This window comes from Petromyzon marinus, chromosome 74, assembly GCF_048934315.1.
Source record: "Petromyzon marinus isolate PM22_M1 ecotype Great Lakes invasive population chromosome 74, UKy_Petmar_22M1.pri1.0, whole genome shotgun sequence".
In the NCBI taxonomy this organism is placed as follows: Eukaryota; Metazoa; Chordata; class Hyperoartia; order Petromyzontiformes; family Petromyzontidae; genus Petromyzon; species Petromyzon marinus.
The window spans coordinates 4744603-4766109 of NC_133740.1; the positions used below are offsets into that span (position 1 = coordinate 4744603).

Sequence of the window (21507 nt, forward strand, 5' to 3'; positions counted from 1 at the left end):
GACGTGGGACAGGTGGTGGTGGTAACGTGGGACAGGTGGTGGTGGTGATGTGGGACAGGTGGTGATGGTAACGTGGGACAGGTGGTGGTGGTGACGTGGGACAGGTGGTGGTGGTAACGTGGGACAGGTGATGGTGGTAACGTGGGACAGGTCGTGGTGGTAACGTGGGACAGGTGGTGGTGGTAACGTGGGACAGGTGGTGGTGGTAACGTTGGACAGGTGGTAGTGGTAACGTGGGACAGGTGGTGATGGTAACGTGGGACAGGTGGTGGTGGTAACGTGGGACAGGTGGTAGTGGTAACGTAGGACACGTGGTAGTGGTAACGTAGGACACGTGGTAGTGGTAACGTGGGACAGGTGGTGGTGGTAACGTGGGACAGGTGATAGTGGTAACGTGGCCCCGCGGTGTTGCAGATGTTCATGGTTCAAGCCCCACAGCTGCCCTGGTTAATACCGCGGAGAGTATTTACCAAGCTCAACATACACACATCCTACACTATACACTACTAGACATGACACTATACACTACTAAACACTACACACTGAACTGCACAATCCACTACACTATACACTACACCACTTTACTAAATTGAAAACGCATTCTTTATAACTGCCTGTTGTGTTCCGTTTGTCGTCCCCCTCACCACCGATGAGCACGGTTGGCTACGTATGGTGCAAAAGAAGGTCAACGCACATACATACGACACGACACACTACAAAGACAATACACACACTGTAATACACTTCACAATACATGACATTATACACTACACCATACTCTTACCAAAATAAAAAAACGAATTTGTTTAGAACTGCAGACGCAGACTGAAGAAGGCGGTGGTCGCGTGGGTGGCTAACAGCGGCACCACCCATCACGACGACGACCTACCGGGGTCCTTGGCCTTGTCCATGCCGACGCTGAGCGGCGGAGGCGGCGGCTGCATGCCGTGGACGCCCGCCGACATGGGGCTCTCCTTGCCCATCTGTGCCACGCAGGGGGCGCCCGGTCCGGGCCCGGGGCCCTTGGGCATGCTGGGCATGGGGTCGGCCTGGGGGCTCTCCAGCCCATCTGTGGTGGGGGGGGGTCAGTGGAGGGGGAGGGGGGTGGTGGTGATGGCGCGGCGAGGTGGGAGGCACACGAAGATGGGGTTGTTGATACGAGGGGGGAAATGTGGAGGTGGCAACATGGGGAGGTGGAGGTGGCGGTGGCACAGGTGCGAGGGGAGTGGGTACAGACATGGGGCGGTTGTACGAAGAGGGAGACGCACAGGGAAATGTGGAGGTGGGAGCATGGAGAAGTGGTGGTGGTGGTGGCACAGGTGCGAGGGGAGTGGGTACAGACATGGGGCGCGGTTGTACGAAGAGGGAGACGCACAGGGAAATGTGGAGGTGGCAGCATGGAGAAGTGGTGGTGGCGGTGGCGCAGGGCGGTTGGCACAGGCAGGAGGAGGTCGCGATGGGAGCACAGGGCAAGCGGGCGTGGGCATAAAACAGTGGGCGGTGGCATCACGGGAAGGGGTGCGCGGGGAAGGGCGGGCGGTGACCACAAAGGTGGATGGGCGACACATACGCGGGGGTCGCGTGGCACAGAGGTGGGCGGTGGAGGTGGTGGTGGTGCGAGTAGGAATGGCGTGGCATGGGGGAGATGAGATGTTGGCATGGGGAGGTATTGAGACACGGGAGGTTGGGGACAGTACAAACACAGGGTGGCATAGGGGAGGGGGTGTGGGAGGGGAGAGATGAGAGGTTAAGAAAACATTTTTATTACACGGGGGGGGGGGGGGCACCTAACCTAGACTCGCATGGCATTACAAGGCCCTCACAACCAGCAGTGGACTAACCAAGAACGCCGAACAAAAGGAGGCACAGGGCATGTTTGTTATTGTTATTAGAATATTTTTCATAATAAAGGTTTTTGGGTTAGATCGCGTTTATTTATGTGTCGTAACCCTCCACCACCCGACACGGCCAATCAGCAAAAAAAAAGTGTCACGTTGACAAAGGACAAATAATTCACTGCTTTAGCCCACCGGTGTGTTGAAGAGTGAATCCACAACATTTACAGTTTGAGTACGACGTTTCGCTGGTAAATACATCCAGCATCATCGGGCAATTCGCCAGAATGGTAAAGCCCTCGCTTGCTCCCGGTTTTATATAGAGCAGCAGGGTGACGTCATCACTTAACTCATATCAGGTGCAGTGATTAGAGGCAGAGGGGGGGGGTATTGTAATTATATAATCGATTAGTAATCAGTCATTGGTTATTTGTCCTTTGTCAATGTGACACTTTTTTTTTGCTGAGTGGCCGTGTCGGGTGGTGGAGGGTTACGACACATTTATAAATAAACGCGATCTAACCCAAAAACCTTTATTATGAATAATATTGGTCGCAAAAGCCTACGCATTAGAATATTTGTTTAGAATTCGAATATTTATATCCTGCAGGAATCTGACGAGCTATAAAGCTCTTCCCGCCCCCACCCCCCACCCCCACCACGGATGTCCAGTGCAATGTATAATGTCCTTAAACCTCGCGGAGTCTCAAAGGCCGCCCCCCTCTCAGAAGGGTTCTTGCCGTGCTGCGTCAGAAGAACCCCGCGGTCCGTTTTCTCACCAAACGTGACGGTGGGAAAATGGAGAAAAAATAACGGCCGCCACCGGTGAAATTTCGCGGTTAACACGTGGCTGGCAAAAGGCAAAGACTCGCCGTTTAAAGTTGGCTAAAGACTCGCCCCCCCCCCCCTGTGAAGCACGTGACCCCCGATTATCACGGTTCTGGGTTAAGCACGGAGCGATAGAAGTTCAACGCACGTACACACATCACGTGGCCCGCCCGACTCTGAACCACTCCCCGCCCTTTCTCATCAACAGATCTCCATCTCTCTTCTCTCTCTCTAACCAGCTGAAGCCACGTGACCCCCCGTGTGGCCACCCCCAACTCTTATCTGTAGATCTGTAGTGACAGCCGACGCAGCGGTCGTCAACAGTAAGAGTCTGTACTTCTTTCAGCAAGAGCCACACGCGGCGGGGTCTTCAAGGATTCCCTTCACCCCAAGCGTACAGAACTATCTCGCTTCCGCCCACTTATCAGTGCCTAACTTATTGCAGGACCAATGCAGACCTTATTGGTCACCCCCGCGCCACTTGTAAATCTCAAGGTTCATCCTACAAGGTCCCATCACAAGACACGAACAGACGATCACCACTACTACAGTCACCACTGCACACCTGTCAACCCCCTTATCAGTGCCCTACATTATTACAGACCAAGTCAGACCTTATTGGTCACCCCGTGCCTTAAGAATTTCAACGTTCAGCCTATAAAGTCCCATCACAAGGGAGAAACGCAAACAAAGAGACAAAAACAAATTTCCCGTATTGAAACGGCCGTACGCCGTATGGACCCAAAAACTAAATTTCCCTGCACAAGAATATGGGCAAACCCTATCGGTTGACACGTATATGCTTATATATGCCTCAAGCCCTTCTCCCGAAGGTTCCTTGAACTTCCGCATTCCCTCCAGCCATTCAAATTCCAACTTTTCCTAACGAATCCCAATCACCCTCCATTACCCCGCTCTTTCCATTTTGTATTTCTCCTCCAATCCCTTCAATTCCCTGCAAACCACAAAATCCCCTTCCAGGCCTGTTTAAGTAACCAATCAGAGGGCTTGTTTTTACTTCCTGATTATCCGTGTCACGCGGTGACCACCAGGTAAGTTGAGTATCGTTGGCAGTGGTACAATTTCTACGATCTCTCAATCAGTTCAAGCCTTCGGTAAACCACGCGTCAGGGTCGGGATCGAACCCACGACCTCGCTAAAACCCCGCCCCACAGCCCCCCCCCCCCTCAGGACCCCCCACCCCCACCCCGCCGCCGCCACCCCCTCTATCCAACCAGCCGTGCAAATGAGTTCACCACGGTTGGTCCACGGTCGCAAGGTCACATGCGGTGGGGCTAAAGCACGGGGCACTTTCCACCAAGACTTCGTGGGAAGAAATACCCGCTGGGTAGTGTTGGTCTCTCGAGCGCCCTCAAAGGGCGCCACGGTGGCTAGGAGATGTTGACTACCTCGCCTGGTACACACAGGAGGTTGTGGGTTCGATCTCCCGACCCCGACGACGCCTGCTGCTGCCGTCTATCTGGAGTTTGCGTCTCCCTCTCGAACACCGTGGTCGCGTGGATTTTTCTCTCCGTATTTAGAATCGACATCGCACGTTTAGAGCAGTGGTTCTTAACCTGGAGCGCACGCACGCACCCCCCTGGGGGTGCGAGATTCCTTTTCCGAGAACCAAAGCGGTGCAAGGCTGGAGAAACAGTTAAGAACCACACTGGTTTCGAACTTGTCGCTGCAATCAATTTCCACGCGATAAGCCACTTCCGTTGACCTGTCAATTTGTGATGGCCCGGACAGGGCTTCTGAACAAGAGCTGTACGGCTCAGTGGGGCCTTGCCTGGTAGAATAAACATAGCTTAAACAGTTTTAGTTTAGAGCGGAGAGCGAGCACTCTGCGCCCGTGCCCTTCGAGCCCCCCCCCCCCCCACTGCCGTGGGCAAGCTTTTGCTTTTTTGTTCGCGTTCATCGCGCGGTTTGCAAAGTTGAGGTGGGGTGGGGTGGGGGAGGTGTCATGACTTTCTCAAAAGCGGAGAAAAAAACATCTGGAGCTGGGGGAAGGAGAGAATAAGCGAGGGGTGCCGATGGGCCGCAACCGACGACGGCACTGACGGTCGGGCGCGCAACGATGTCGTGGTGCTTTGGCGAAAATCCATCTCTCTCCTTCTCTCTCCTTCTCTCTCTCTCTCTCCTTCTCTCTCTCTCTCCTTCTCTCTCTCTCTCCTTCTCTCTCTCTCTCTCCTTCTCTCTCTCTCTCCTTCTCTCTCTCTCTCCTTCTCTCTCTCTCTCCTTCTCTCTCTCTCTCCTTCTCTCTCTCTCTCCTTCTCTCTCTCTCCTTCTCTCTCTCTCTCCTTCTCTCTCTCCTTCTCGCAGTGGTGGCCATGTGGTGCACAAAGCATGGAGCCGAACGCAACATCGAGGTGTTTTCGGCCAAATTGGCGAGCGTGTTCACACATTCGCGGGAGGAGAACCGGAGCACTCGAAGGGATAACCCAGGCGTGTGAGGGGGGGCAACGTTCGATCCCAAACAGATGGGACCAGATGATAATCGGACAGCTTTAACCTCCATCCAAGCAATACGAATGTTGTACAGCTGAACCCTGGCTGAATCTTATCAGACTGAGCACTCGCTCTGCGCCCCTTACCACACACACATCAGAATGTCCAGACTCTCTGTACCTTACCACACACACATCAGAATGTCCAGACTCTCTGTACCTTACCACACACACATCAGACTGTCCACTGACTCTCTGCACCTTACCACACACACATCAGACTGTCCACTGACTCTCTGTACCTTACCACACACACATCAGACTGTCCACTGACTCTGTACCTTACCACACACACATCAGACTGCCCACTGACTCTCTGTACCTTACCACACACACATTAGACTGTCCACTGACTCTCTGTACCTTACCACACACACAGACTGTCCACTGACTCTCTGTACCTTACCACACACACAGACTGTCCACTGACTCTCTGCCCCTTAGCACACACACACACACCAGACTGTCCACTGACTCTCTGTACCTTACCACACACACATCACTGTCCACTGACTCTCTGTACCTTACCACACACACACACATCACTGTCCACTGACTCTCTGCACCTACCAAATACACACTCCAAAGAAGCCAAAAAGATCCCCCATATAGCCTTAACAGACTGTAGGGGCAAGTGCTTTTAGCGAGCGTCTATGAAGGCCGGCACGACAAACGAGGGGGTGTGTGGCCAACACCACCCCCGTGCCGCCTTTGTCTCCCTAGTGGCGATGTTTACACACCACACCTGGTACTCAATTTGAGGCTGAGTCGACCTCGCGGAGGCCCGGGACCGGTTCAGATAATCGTCACCGGTGTCGGCCGTGAGCGGGAATCTAACTCGGGTGACCGGGTTCGTAGTGCAACGCGCTCACCGCTACACTACCGCTCCCCCCACACACACAACCACCACTACTGCTGCTGCTACTATTTATCACGATATGCCCCCCACTGCTCAATCAAGTCACTTCATTCCCTTCACACTTGCATCCCTTTCTCCCACGCAAGCATAAATAGTACCTACTGCGAATACGTCTGTCTACATTATATTCTCACCATTCTTTTTAAATATACACCAAACCTTGGTTAATTCGACACAAACATGGGGCTCTGGCCTGGCCAAATTATCCACTATTCCAGAATTATCTACAACGGTGCCTACCCAGCGCCTCCTGCCCCAATAAAAAAAAAATCCTAATTTGTTTTCCAAAACTCTTCACACACCGTGTATGCATTGACAAACACCCTGCATAAATTATATCCGAAATGTTGGATTTGTCTCGCACACACCGAGGGATTGATGTACAGTGAGGGAAACAAGTATTTGATACCCTGCTGATTTTGTACGTTTGCCCACTGACGAAGAAATTATCAGTCTGTAATTTTAATGGTAGGTTTATTTGAACAGTGAGAGACAGAATAACAACAACAAAATCCAGAAAAACGCATGTCAAAAATGTTATAAATTGATTTGCATTTTAATGAGGGAAATAAGTATTTGACCCCCTCTCAATCAGAAAGATTTCTGGCTCCCAGGTGTCTTTTATACAGATAACGAGCTGAGATTAGGAGCACACTCTTAAAGGGAGTGCTCCTAATCTCAGCTTGTTAACCTGTATAAAAGACACCTGTCCACAGAAGCAATCAATCAGATTCCAAACTCTCCACCATGGCCAAGACCAAAGAGCTCTCAAAGAATGTCAGGGACAAGATTGTAAACCTACACAAGGCTGGAATAGGCTACAAGACCATTGCCAAGCAGCTTGGTGAGAAGGTGACAATTGGTGTGATTATTCGCTAATGGAAGAAACACAAAAGAACTATCAATCTCCCTCGGCCTGGAGATCCATGCAAGATCTCACCTCGTGGAGTTGCAATGATCATGAGAACGGTGAGGAATTAGCCCAGAACTACACGGGAGGATCTTGTCAATGATCTCAAGGCAGCTGGGACCATAGTCACCAAGAAAACAATTGGTAACACACTACGCCATGAAGGACTGAAATCCTGCAGCGCCTGCAAGGTCCCCCTGCTCAAGAAAGCACATATACATGCCCGTCTGAAGTTTGCCAATGAACCTCTGAATGATTCAAAGGACAACTGGGTGAAAGTGTTGTGGTCAGATGAGACCAAAATGGAGCTCTTTGGCATCAACTCAACTCGCCGTGTTTGGAGAAGGAATGCTGCCTATGACCCCAAGAACACCATCCCCACCGTCAAACATGGAGGTGGAAACATTATGCTTTGGGGGTGTTTTTCTGCTAAGGGGACAGGACAACTTCACCGCATCAAAGGGACGATGGACGGGGCCATGTACCGTCAAATATTGGGGGAGAACCTCCTTCCCTCAGCCAGGGCATTGAAAATGGGTCGTGGATGGGTATTCCAGCATGACAATCACCCAAAACACACGGCCAAGGCAACAAAGGAGTGGCTCAAGAAGAAGCACATTAAGGTCCTGGAGTGGCCTAGCCAGTCTCCAGACCTTAATCCCATAGAAAATCTGTGGAGGGAGCTGAAGGTTCGAGTTGCCAAACATCAGCCTCGAAACCTTAATGACTTGGAGAAGATCTGCAAAGAGGAGTGGGACAAAATCCCTCCTGAGATGTGTGCAAACCTGGTGGCTAACTACAAGAAACGTCTGACCTCTGTGAATGCCAACAAGGGTTTTGCCACCAAGCACTAAGTCATGTTTTGCAGAGGGGTCAAATACTTATTTCCCTCATTAAAATGCAAATCAATTTATAACATTTTTGACATGCGTTTTTCTGGATTTTGTTGTTGTTATTCTGTCTCTCACTGTTCAAATAAACCTACCATTAAAATTATAGACTGATCATTTCTTCGTCAGTGGACAAACATACAAAATAAGCAGGGGATCAAATACTTTTTTCCCTCACCGTAGGTGTAGACGAAATTTCTGAGACGGTTGGCTTGCACAGAGTGCACAAATAAGGTGGTAAAGTTCAAATCGATGGGTATAGGCCGAAAGCGTGGCCGTGCCAAAAAATCCTCAATTACGAATGATCAAATGGTTTTACTGGATATAGTGTTCTTCTTTGTGATTTTCTTACTGATGGTTATTGACGCGAGTAGTAATCTATTACTTTGGTGAAGATTGCTTTTGTGTAGCTGCTGTGCTGTTCAAGACGAGGAGTGGAACCGGGCAAGCGTCAAGCGGCCCCCACTCTGTTAAGTGAGAATTCGCAACGAATGGCGTCAACGCGGCGACCGACGATCATCCATCTCTACCGGTCTCCAGAACAGCAACTACACACGCACTACCACCATCCCCACCACCAACACCACAACCAACATCGATCGTTGATCTCTATCGGTCTCCAGAACAGCAACAACAACACACGCACTACCACCATCCCCACCACCAACACCACAACCAACATCGATCGTTGATCTCTACCGGTCGCCAGAGCAACAACAACACACGCACTACCACCATCCCCACCACCAACACCACAACCAACATCGATCGTTGATCTCTACCGGTCTCCAGAACAGCAACAACAACACACGCACTACCACCATCCCCACAACCAACACCACAACCAACATCGATCATTGATCTCTACCGGTCGCCAGAGCAACAACACCACACGCACTACCGCTATCCCCACAACCAACACCACAACCAACATCGATCGTTGATCTCTACCGGTCTCCAGAACAGCAACTACACACGCACTACCACCATCCCCACCACCAACACCACAACCAACATCGATCGTTGATCTCTACCGGTCGCCAGAGCAACAACAACACACGCACTACCACCATCCCCACCACCAACACCACAACCAACATCGATCGTTGATCTCTACCGGTCTCCAGAACAGCAACAACAACACACGCACTACCACCATCCCCACAACCAACACCACAACCAACATCGATCATTGATCTCTACCGGTCGCCAGAGCAACAACACCACACGCACTACCGCTATCCCCACAACCAACACCACAACCAACATCGATCGTTGATCTCTACCGGTCTCCAGAACAGCAACTACACACGCACTACCACCATCCCCACCACCAACACCACAACCAACATCGATCGGTGATCTCTACCGGTCGCCAGAGCAACAACAACACACGCACTACCACCATCCCCACCACCAACACCACAACCAACATCGATCGTTGATCTCTACCGGTCTCCAGAACAGCAACAACAACACACGCACTACCACCATCCCCACAACCAACACCACAACCAACATCGATCATTGATCTCTACCGGTCGCCAGAGCAACAACACCACACGCACTACCGCTATCCCCACAACCAACACCACAACCAACATCGATCGTTGATCTCTACCGGTCTCCAGAACAGCAACTACACACGCACTACCACCATCCCCACCACCAACACCACAACCAACATCGATCGTTGATCTCTACCGGTCGCCAGAGCAACAACAACACACGCACTACCACCATCCCCACCACCAACACCACAACCAACATCGATCGTTGATCTCTACCGGTCTCCAGAACAGCAACAACAACACACGCACTACCACCATCCCCACAACCAACACCACAACCAACATCGATCATTGATCTCTACCGGTCGCCAGAGCAACAACACCACACGCACTACCGCTATCCCCACAACCAACACCACAACCAACATCGATCGTTGATCTCTACCGGTCTCCAGAACAGCAACTACACACGCACTACCACCATCCCCACCACCAACACCACAACCAACATCGATCGGTGATCTCTACCGGTCTCCAGAACAGCAACTACACACCGCACTACCACCATCCCCACCACCAACACCACAACCAACATCGATCGGTGATCTCTACCGGTCTCCAGAACAGCAACTACACACCGCACTACCACCATCCCCACCACCAACACCACAACCAACATCGATCATTGATCTCTACCGGTTGATAGAGCAACAACACACACGCACTACCACCATCCCCACCACCAACACCACAACCAACATCGATCTCTACGGGTCTCCAGAACAGCAACTACACACGCACTACCACCATCCCCACAACCAACACCACAACCAACATCGATCGTTGATCTCTACCGGTTTCCAGAACAGCAACAACAACACACGCACTACCACCATCCCCACAACCAACACTACAACCAACATCGATCGTTGATCTCTACCGGTCGCCAGAGCAACAACAACACACGCACTACCATCATCCCCACAACCAACATCGATCATTGATCTCTACTGGTCGCCAGAGCAACAACACACACGCACTACCACCATCCCCACCACCAACACCACAACCAACATCGATCATTGATCTCTACCGGTCGCCAGAGCAACAACACACACGCACTACCACCATCCCCACTACCATCACCAACAACATCGATCATCAATCTCTACCGATATAAAGTGCAACAACAACGCTAAGCCGCGCCAACGGCCCTCTTCAGGGTCAAACAGCGTGCCAGACAGGTCCTGGGACAAGGATCCTCCAAATGAACACTGACGGAACCTCGCGGCCGAAGTATACGCGCTTGACCACCTGAATGTGACAATTGTAGTCGTTGCTCCGCATCTACTGCATCAGCAGCCGTTCAGAAGAGACTCACAGACACCCATAAAGGTCCAGACTCAAAGACGCACAGAGACTCAGATAAACATAGAGACTCACAGAGACCCATAGAGATGGACAGAGACCCATAGAGACTCAGAGACTCAGAGACTCTGAGACGCAGAGACTCTGAGAACCAGAGACACGGAGAACCAGAGACTCACAGAGAAGTTGAGAGTTAGCATCATCGCTGTACCATGTTACACTTCGCTGTATCCTGTGCATCTTATAAACAATGAGCTTTACTACCCGGCTTCGCCCGGGACTTGGATTCACGACGCCCGGCCGCCTTTGTCTCCCCAGTGGCGATGTTCACACACACACCACACCAGTTACTCGTTTGAGGCCGAGTCGACCTAGGGGAGGCCCAGGAGCGGGTGAAATAATCGTCACCGGTGGTGGCCGTGAGCGGGAATCGAACTCGGGTCGCCGGGTTCCTAGCGCGGCGTAGCGCTACCCGCTACACTACAATGCGTTACGCTTCCACACACACACACAGATACACACACAGATACACACACACAGATACACACACACAGATACACACACAGATACACACACAGATACACACACACAGACACAACAACAACCGCCATTCGCCACTAAGTGGTGGTGACGTCACCACGCCGCTTGTGCCAGGCTATGTGCACCCTGAGGCCACGTGAAGTGTCGAACGCCCGCTGGCAGGAGGTCACGGGGCAGACCCAGGTGCGCTAACCACTACACTACAATGCGTTACGCTTCCACGTGCGCGGGTCACGTGACAGATCTGACGTCACAGCTCACTTGCCGTGCAAAAAGTATCTGCATTATTGAGCTTGCCCCACCCCAAAAAAAAACCCCACAAAATTGTATTTTATAATGTTTGCATGGTGTACAGTCTGGAAAGTACCCACATGGCAAATTTCAAGTTTGTTGCATGTCGGGAAGTACGCTAAACATTTTGAACAGACACACACAATCACAACTTTGCCTTTTATATATATGGAGAAGACCTTAATTTGTGTCTCAAAAACCCCCGAGGGTACTTCCCGACAAGGTAAAAAGCTGCAATTTGTTACGCAGGTAGCTTTTAGGACACAAACAGGGAGAGAAATCTGACAAATCTGAGATATTTCATTTAGAGGCCATCAAATATCGATGTTTAAGTGCCCCATAAACACATTTGTGCCTGATGTCATTCAGAAACCGTTCAAAATATAAGAGTGCGTTTTTTTTTACGTTTGATAGAGCATTAGACGGCAAATAAATTTAAAGGGGGAACTGATTGTGTTCCATCTTTGATTGTTTGAGATATTTCGGATTCAAACGGTTTTGAACGGAAAAAAAAAATCTGCATTTTATGACCCTTAAATCTGATTTTGAAAACGCGGAAAAAGTTAGCAGAGCTTCCCCTCCTCGAGACAATGTGCATGTACACGCATGTACATGAACGTCATCGGAACGGGAAAGGTTTAACGAGAAGTTGATCGTGCAAACCTTTTGAATCGCGTGCCTGCCTGCCGCACCACTACCGTGCCACCTGGCGCCGCGGTGGCGATATACGGAAGGTCGTGGGTTCGATCCCGGCCCTGACGCCTGCTGTATATTTGGGGTTTGCGTGTCTCTCTCATCATCATCATCATCACCACGGTGGCTATGAGATGTTAACTCCCTCGCCTGGTATACAGGAGGTCTGTGTCTCTCTCATCATCATCACCACGGTGGCTATGAGATGTTAACTACCTCGCCTGTTATACAGGAGGTCTGTGTCTCTCTCATCATCATCATCATCACCACGGTGGCTATGAGATGTTAACTACCTCGCCTGGTATACAGGAAGTCGTGGGTTCGATCCCGACCCTGACGCCTGCTGTATATTTGGGGTTTGCGTGTCACTCTCATCATCATCATCACCATGGTGGCTAGGAGATGTTAACTACCTCGCCTGGTCTATAGGAGGTCTGTGTCTCTCTCTCTCATCATCATCACGGTGGCTATGATGTTAACTACCTCGCTTGGTCTACAGGAGGTCTGTGTCTCTCTCATCATCATCATCATCACCACGGTGGCTATGAGATGTTAACTACCTCGCCTGGTCTACAGGAGGTCTGTCTCTCTCTTATCATCATCACAACGGTGGCTATGAGATGTTAACTACCTCGCCTGGTATACAGGAGGTCTGCGTCTCTCTCATCATCACCACGGTGGCTATGAGATGTTAACTACCTCGCCTGGTCGACAGGTCTGTGTCTCTCTCTCATCATCATCACGGTGGCTATGAGATGTTAACTACCTCGCCTGGTATACAGGTCTGTGTCTCTCTCTCATCATCATCATCACGGTGGCTATGAGATGTTAACCACCTTGCCTGGTCTACAGGAGGTCGCGGGTTCGATCCCGACCCTCATGCCTGTTGTTTCGGAGTTTGCACATTCTCCCCGTGATTGCATGGGTCCCTCCCCTCTATATTCAGCAACGTGCGTTTATAATTTAGAATATTTGTCTGCTGCTATAAATGTACACTTGACAAGCCACTTCGTTGAGCTATCTTTCGTGGTAACCAGCGTCGCTTCTGAACAAGAGCTGCATAGGTCAGTGGGGCCTTACCTGCGAAAAATAACAAAAATATATACAGCTTAGTTTTATTTTACCGGGCAAGAGCCCACTGAGCTATTTTCTTATTCCACAAAAGCGACCTGGCTTTTCACGAATAAACGTTCACCCATGTGGCTCGTCACGTGTAAATTATACGTGCAGTAAAAGCCCGTTATTTTGGCATTTAATCATTCGTAATTGGGAATATGTCCGCACGGCTGCGCTTTCGGCGTATGCACGGTGTATTAGCAATCCGCCACGGGCCGAACAGCCGTGCCGAATGGTCCAATTTCGGCGTGTCGCGCGGAGAGACCCCGCGCGACACGACCAGAACGACGGCGACTCTGCCGGGTGGTGGCTCGCCTGGCGAGCGCTCGTGCAGACCCGTCGTCTTTGAGTAAACATTAATGGCGGCTCACGTGGCGAGCGTTCGTGCAGACCCGTCGTCTTTGAGTAAACATTAATGGCGGCTCACGTGGCGAGCGTTCGTGCAGACCCGTCGTCTTTGAGTAAACATTAATGGCGGCTCACGTGGCGAGCGTTCGTGCAGACCCGTCGTCTTTGAGTAAACATTAATCGCGGCTCACGTGGCGAGCGTTCGTGCAGACCCGTCGTCTTTGAGTAAACATTAATCGCGGCTCACGTGGCGAGCGTTCGTGCAGACCCGTCGTCTTTGAGTAAACATTAATGGCGGCTCACGTGGCGAGCGCTCGTGCAGACCCGTCGTCTTTGAGTAAACATTAATCGCCAGGCGGAAAAAAAAAATGTGAAGTTTAAGCGAGTGCAGTTTGGCGTTTCAGTAAGTGCATTAAGCCCCCCCTCCACAACCTCGGGCACCTAGCACATGGAACCTACCCGCTCATCCCTCTTCCGTCGCCTGCGGCGCTGCCTACTGATGGCGCTACTTTTTTGCCGATCAAATTTGGATGTTTTTATTGGGGCGGGAGGCACTGCGGGAGTCACCGTTGTGCACAATTCGTAATATTGGATAATTCGGCAAGGCCAGAGGCCCCATGTGTCGAACTAACAAGGGTTTACTTACTGTGTATACACGTTCAAGAGTAAGTGGCTGCTGCAATACATTTCCACGTGATGATGATGATGAGCCACTTGGTTGAGCTATCACTTGTGATGGCCAGTGTGGCTTCTGAAAAAAGGGCTACAGAACGGCTAAGTCAGGGCCTTACCTGGTAAATAAATACATAGTTGAGTTTAGTCCATGGGCCTATGTATCTCTATGTATCTGTATGGGTCTCTATGTATCTGTATGGGTCTCTATGTATCTGTATGGGTCTCTATGTATCTCTATGTATCTGTATGGGTCTCTATGTATCTGTATGGGTCTCTATGTATCTCTATGGGGGTCTATGTATCTCTATGGGTCTCTGTGTATCTCTATGGGTCTCTGTGTATCTCTATGGGTCTCTGTGTATCTCTATGGGTCTCTGTGTATCTCTATGGGTCTCTGTGTATCTCTATGGGTCTCTGTATCTCTATGGGTCTCTGTGTATCTCTATGGGTCTCTGTGTATCTCTATGGGTCTCTGTGTGTATCTATGGGTCTCTGTGTGTATCTATGGGTCTCTGTATCTCTATGGGTCTCTATGTATCTCTATGGGTCTCTATGTATATGTATGGGTATCTATGTATATGTATGGGTATCTTTGTATCTCTATGGGTCCCTAGGTATCTATATGGGTCTCTATGTATCTCTATGGGCCTATGTATCTGTATGGGTCTATGTATCTGTATGGGTATCTATGTATCTGTATGGGTCTCTATGTATCTCTATGGGTCTCTATGTATCTCTATGGGTCTCTGTATCTCTATGGGTCTATGTATCTCTATTGGTCCCTTTGTAGATCTATGGGTCTCTATGTATCTCTATATCCATCTGTGCGTCTCTATGGGGTCTCTATGTATCTCTATGGGTCTATGTATCTCTATGGGTCTCTATGTATCTCTATGTATCTCTATGGGTCTCTATGTATCTCTATGGGTCTATGTATCTGTATGGGTCTATGTATCTGTATGGGTCTATGTATCGCTATGGGTCTCTATGTATCGCTATGGGTCTCTATGTATCTGTATGGGTCTATGTATCTCTATGGGTCTATGTATCTCTATGGGTCTATGTATCTCTATGGGTCTATGTATCTCTATGGGTCTATGTATCTCTATGAGTCTCTATGTATCTCTATGGGTCTCTATGCATCTCTATGGGTCTCTATGTATCTATATGGGTCTCTATGTATCTATATGGGTCTCTATGTATCTCTATGGGGTCTCTATGTATCTGTATGGGTCTCTATGTATCTGTATGGGGTCTCTATGTATCTGTATGGGTCTATGTATCTCTATGAATCTATGTATCTCTATGAGTCTATGTATCTCTATGAGTCTCTATGTAAATCTATGCGTTTATTGATTATTTGTCTGCTGCTATAATTTCCACGCAATGTTCATGACGACGGTAGGCACTTTGTTGGGCCGCTATCACTTGCGGGGGCCAGGTTCGCTTCTGAAAAATAACTAATAACTAACTAACCTGGTAACAATAACAAAAGATTGTTTCAGTTCTATGATGGCACGCCCTCTAATCCAGCTTCCAAAGAGCCAATTGCAATGATTCATTCACAGGCGAGAATGCTCACCGCAACGTTGCAGACGCAGCGTGCATGACGCCGAGAGTAGGGAGGAAAACACAAGCCCTCCGATTGGTTACTCAACGGGGCCTGAAAAGGGGGAAACTGTTGGGGCAGGGGACATTGAAGAGATTGGAGGGAGAAATTCAAAATGGAAAGAGCGCGGGAAAGCGGAGGATGATCCAGAATCAAAATATTTATACTGCAGGACGAATCCTATGAGCTACAAGGCTCTTTTCACTCACAGATGTCCAGGTCGGGGCATGGGGGTAAGAACGTTACAACAACAAACAGTTACACAAACACGATAGTACTGCAAAGTAAATGGTAAACAAATTGCCCAAACTAATACAAATACAAACACTAAACCAACCCCCCCCCTCCTCCTACCAGGCGAAGCTGGCTGGGATCCGTGAGAGAATGTGGGAAGGTGGTTGGGCTGGAGGGAAAGCGGAAAGGTCAAGGAAGCTACGGGAAAAGGAGCTTCAGGAATGCATCAGCATACGTGTCAACCCACGAGGTTTTATTACCCATTTTCTTTGTACAGGGAAATTTAGTTTTCAGGTCCATACGGCGAGAACAGCCGTTTCAATACGGGCAAAAGAACGCGTCCATTTTTAAAAAAAAAAATCTGTGTTTCTCACTTGCGATGGGACTTTGTGGCCGATGAACGTTTTGAGATTTAGAAGGGCGATGGGACTTTGTGGCCGATGAACGTTTTGAGATTTAGAAGGGCGATGGGACTTTGTGGCCGATGAACGTTTTGAGATTTAGAAGGGCACTGGGTGACCAACAAAGTCTGAATTGGTCTGTAATAAGTCAGGGCACTGATGAGGGGGTTCTCGCAGGTTTGTGCGAGTGCGGGCGGGCGGGGGGGGGAAAGCAAGGGAGGTTCGGGACGTCCGGGAGTGAAGGGAATCCTTGAAAACCCCCCCCGTGTCTCTCTGGCTGAAATAAGTTCAAACTCCTGCATTGTCGTCAGGTGTCACGGAATCCACCTGCGGGCTCTACGCCGGACCCCACCACCACCCGCCCACACCCGCAACACACACACACACACACCACCACCACCCACCCACACCCGCAACACACACACACACACCACCACCACCCACCCACACCCGCAACACACACACACACACCACCACCACCCGCCCACACCCGCAACACACCACCACCACCACACCGCCGCCGTCGCCGCCGTACTCACAGGGGTTCCACTCCTTGGTGACGCGTCCGCTGCGGGCCCAGATCTCCCGCCACATGTGGTAGAGGTTGTGGTTGCGTGCTGCTTCGCGCAGGGCCGTCGGGTCGTCCGGCAGGAACTGCGCCGCCGCCGCCTGGAATTCGTCCATTGTCGGCCTTGCGAGGACGGGCACTAGCGGGAAGGTCGGGGAGGGAGGGATCACGTACGTAACGTGCATGCGTACGTGACGCGCACGTATGTAACGTATACCCGGGGGCGAGGGCAGTTAAGGTCCACCATCACAACCGCCAGCTTGAGCCGCACTAATCGCGTAGGGGACGGGGGTGATCGTGGGCCCGGGAGCGACACTCCCTCGCTCAAACCGAGCCATTTCTGCCACCGCAACGCATCTCTATGGGTCTATGGATCTATTGTTGGGACTTCTTTTGCACCGTACGAAGCCAACCGCGGGCTCAGTTGGAGGTGAGAGGGGGGGGGGGAAGGACAAACTAAACATAAAAAGCAGTTGTAAAGAAATTCGTTTTCCATGTAGTATAATGCATAGTAGAGTACAGTGTAGCGTGTGTAGTTATAGTTTAGTATGTATGTAGAACTTTCCTTCGCAGCCGTAAGTAGCCAACCGTGCTAAATCGGAGGTGCGGGCGGAAGGACAACAAACTATTATAATCATCATCATCATCATAGTCATCATCGTCAATCATTATCGGCAGCTATCAATCCACTGCTGCGATTGAAACGCTCCCCCCAAACCCCACACCGAGGTGTCGGCATTCCTGCGACGAATCTCGTCCACTTGGGATGGGCGGCGGGGCGGCGGGGCGGGGATGTTAAATTAAAAATAATCCCGGACAGGTTTCGCTCTTTGCCTCAACCAAGAACCAAAGGCCCTAAACCCAGCGGTTCTTAACCTAAACTCCCTTTCCTTCTCAATTGTTAACAACAATGTAACACATGTTAACAAACACACACACACACACTAGGGTTTGATTAAACAAAAGTACGTTGTAACTTACGTGACCGTGGCTTCTCATTTGTGTTTCGACGATTCACCTTCTAAAAAAGAATCTGGCCGTGTCTCGCCACCCCCCAGAAAGGGCATCATGCACCCCCCATGTTAAGAACCACTGCCTAACCTTTCTCAAGCTTTGCCGTCTCTCTCTCTCTCTCGGTCCCTCCTCCTTGTGCTCAATCCACGCCGTCGCTATCCACCCCCTCCTCCACTGGAACAAACTTCCCCCGTCCGCATTAATAAGCAGTCACCTTCGCCCAATAATTTTCCACTGCTCACTCAAAACTCACTTCTTGATACTCCTCCCCCCCCCAGCACACCCCACGACCCTCCCCTTAATCTCCCCCTCATAACGACCACCGCCATTCCTGTTCCCCCTTCATATTCTCATTACGCGGCTATCACTCATCAACCCCCATTCATTCAATCAATTCATCATCATTTACCGTCATCAATTTCAATTTTCACCAAATTCACGCATCATCACAGATTCGCACCCCCTCCGCCCCCCCTCCCCCCCACCATTGCTTCCTCTCATTTATTTCGTCCACCTCACCTCCACCGTTATACAATCACACATGCCGTTGTTGTACCACTGTTAATTCTCTGTAAAGCGCCTTAAGGCGGTCGATAAAATGCGTTAAAGAGTCGCTCGTGCCAAGGAAAACCCCTACCCATATCGTGCATTGTACGTACAACTGGGGCGGAGGAGCGGTGGCGCAGCGATTAGTCGCTCTGCGTTCCGGGATCTGGAAACTGCCGAGCGGGGGATATATCCCGCTCCCCATCTCCGTGGTGGACATCCTCCGGGACGCGTTCCCTCCCTCGGCTGCCACTCCGCGCTTAGTCTCGACCACCGGCGCACCGTCCCTCCAGACCGTGGACGTGTTATCCTGCACGAGCCCACTTACTACTGTTTGCCCGCAACTATTTGAGCGCCTTTGACCTTCTCCCGTGTCCGAGACGTTTGACGTCTGATGCAAGTTCCAGGATGGGCCCGGGGGTGTGTCCCGATCACCCGCCGAATCTCGGAGCGTGCGAGCGGCTCGGCGTTAGTTTTATTTCGGGAGGCGTAGTAGTAGCGGCATTAGCTGTGGCAGCAGTAGTGGCAGTGGTAGTAGCACCCTCCCGCATGGCCTTGTGGGAGCCTCCGTACCGACGAAATGAGTTAAATTCATAGAAATAGGTTTAACCCTTTTAACTGGCACAAAAACTGACACCTTTATTCAAGGCATCATGTCTGCAATAACCACAACACAAGCAGTCAAAACGCAAACAAAAAAGACAACTCTGATAATAATGTGCACTGTCCTTGAATTTGATTGGTCCACACCCGAGACGGCTTTTCTTAGAGCCTAGTCTCCATTGGTGTTGGACCAGAAGACGCCAAAAGGCGTACAACTCAAAAACAGCGCACTATCAGAGTATTGAGGGCTCGGGGTGAGCATTTATATTATGAGACCTCCTTTGCCAGTAACCAGATATAGGTTAAACCTATTTCTATATCTGGTTACTGGCAAAGGAGGTCTCATAATATAAAAGAGTTAAATTCAGTTTTCATTCCTATTCTATTCCGATGAACTACCGTTCCGTTCACGTCATCGGAAGGGATTAATCTGTTCCCTAATCGATGGTGATATGTTAACTACCTCGCCTGGAATTCAGTAGATTGCGAGTTCATTCCCAAGTTTGTTGCCTGTGCATTTTGGAGTTTGCGGTGTCCTCTCCTCGTGGTCGCATGGATTTTTCTCCAGGTCCGCCAGTTTTTCCCCTTCACATTTAGAAACATGGGATTCAGAGTGTTTGGCCGATAGAAGTTTCCACACCAGAGGCCACATCGTTAAGCTATCATTTGTGCTCGCCAGGTCACTTATGAAAAAGAGCCACTAGGCTCGGCGGGCCTTAACTCGGTCACGTAAAAATATTAAACGCTAAAAGTACGTGATCCAGTCTGTCAATATCCTTCCAGGCACGCACCTCCGCAGTCTTCTTTGCATTTTGTTGAGCGGGATAATTTTCTGACTTTCATCGCTGATAAACGGCTTTCGCGACAAGCGAGGTTTCTGGACACCGTCAAGAGTCCGCACGTGGTGCAGACGCCATAGACGGAACACCGCAAGTCAAAAGGTAACGAACGGCGTCCTCTTTGCTGAAACCAGAGAGAAGCGAGAGTCAAACCCTCAGGCAGACCCCGGGTCTCTCTACCGTAAAACCAATGATGACCTCGTCAACGCCTATAAAACGGTGTGCGCGTATGCTGCCAAGGATGGGGCTCACCATACTCCGTAATACCTGTGTGATGTCATGACCTTAATAGGTGCTCGCTAACAGCACTTGTCCCTGCAGTGTAAGGCTAACATGGGGGGGAGAGATCTATGTTTTGTGTGTGTGTGTATATATAGCTGTGGGAGATAGACAACGATCCCCAGTGTAGCCTTCAACAGACTGCCGCGGCAAGTGCTGTTAGCGAGCAGCACCTATGAAGGCCGCCACGGCACACGGGGGGGGGGGTGGGTGGCCAGCACCACGCCCGGCCGCCTTTGTCTCCCTCGTGGCGATGTTCACTAACACACCGCACTTGGCACCGTACCTCATTTCAGAATCCGAAAGTTGGTTCATACTGGCGCAATCCGACGAGCTACAAAAAGCCCTTCTCTCACAGATGTCCAGTCTGACCGAGGGGATTACTCAGGACCAGTTCAGATAAATCCGTCACCGATGTTGGCCGTGAGCGGGAATCGAACTCGGGCCCGGTCGGGGTTCGGGGCGCCACCGCTCCCCGATCCACTGTAATGCATTTGTTAGCAGCACCGCAGGCGCAACATTTGTCGCGAGAACATCTTATATTGCACACTCTTATTATGAGTTTCAGTCCATCACGAGTGCACAGAGGGCCGGGCATATGTTGCAAAGACTGAGCAAACGTTTCTTTTGGGGGGAAACCGGTAACATTCGACTGGCACTGCAAACTAAAACCGCATGCGGCATTTTAAAAGGAACCTCGCAAGGTAACGGCAGGCGTATGCTCAGCGTGTTGACAGTGAGCGTGGCGTATTTACAATTGCAGTTTCAGAATCCCAGGGCACAAGATACGCACCGTCCCCCCCCCCCCCCCATGGAGCCGGTAGGAAAAACGCATTTCCAGCAGGCAAGCGGTACAAGAGTAATCTTAAATGCTCTGAGAGCAACAGCAGCATATTTAATCTAAATTCACTCACACGCAGTGTCAATTATTGCCTTCTTCGGCACGGTCTGCCAATACACAATGTGGCGCGCACACACAC

The 21507-nt window shown here is 50.5% G+C and overlaps 1 protein-coding gene across 1 annotated transcript in view; it reads right to left on the bottom strand.

Moving 5' to 3' along the window:
- The window catches only part of LOC116958194 (uncharacterized), a 342903-nt gene that overhangs the window by 315988 nt on the left and 5408 nt on the right, over nt 1-21507 (bottom strand). Inside the window, exons 3-4 of the mRNA XM_076056175.1 lie at nt 17218-17385; nt 890-1069 (exon numbers count right to left, since the gene is read on the bottom strand). Coding sequence (XP_075912290.1) covers nt 890-1069; nt 17218-17362 — 325 coding nt within the window. The 5' untranslated portion in view covers nt 17363-17385. The remainder of the gene's footprint in view (nt 1-889; nt 1070-17217; nt 17386-21507) is intronic.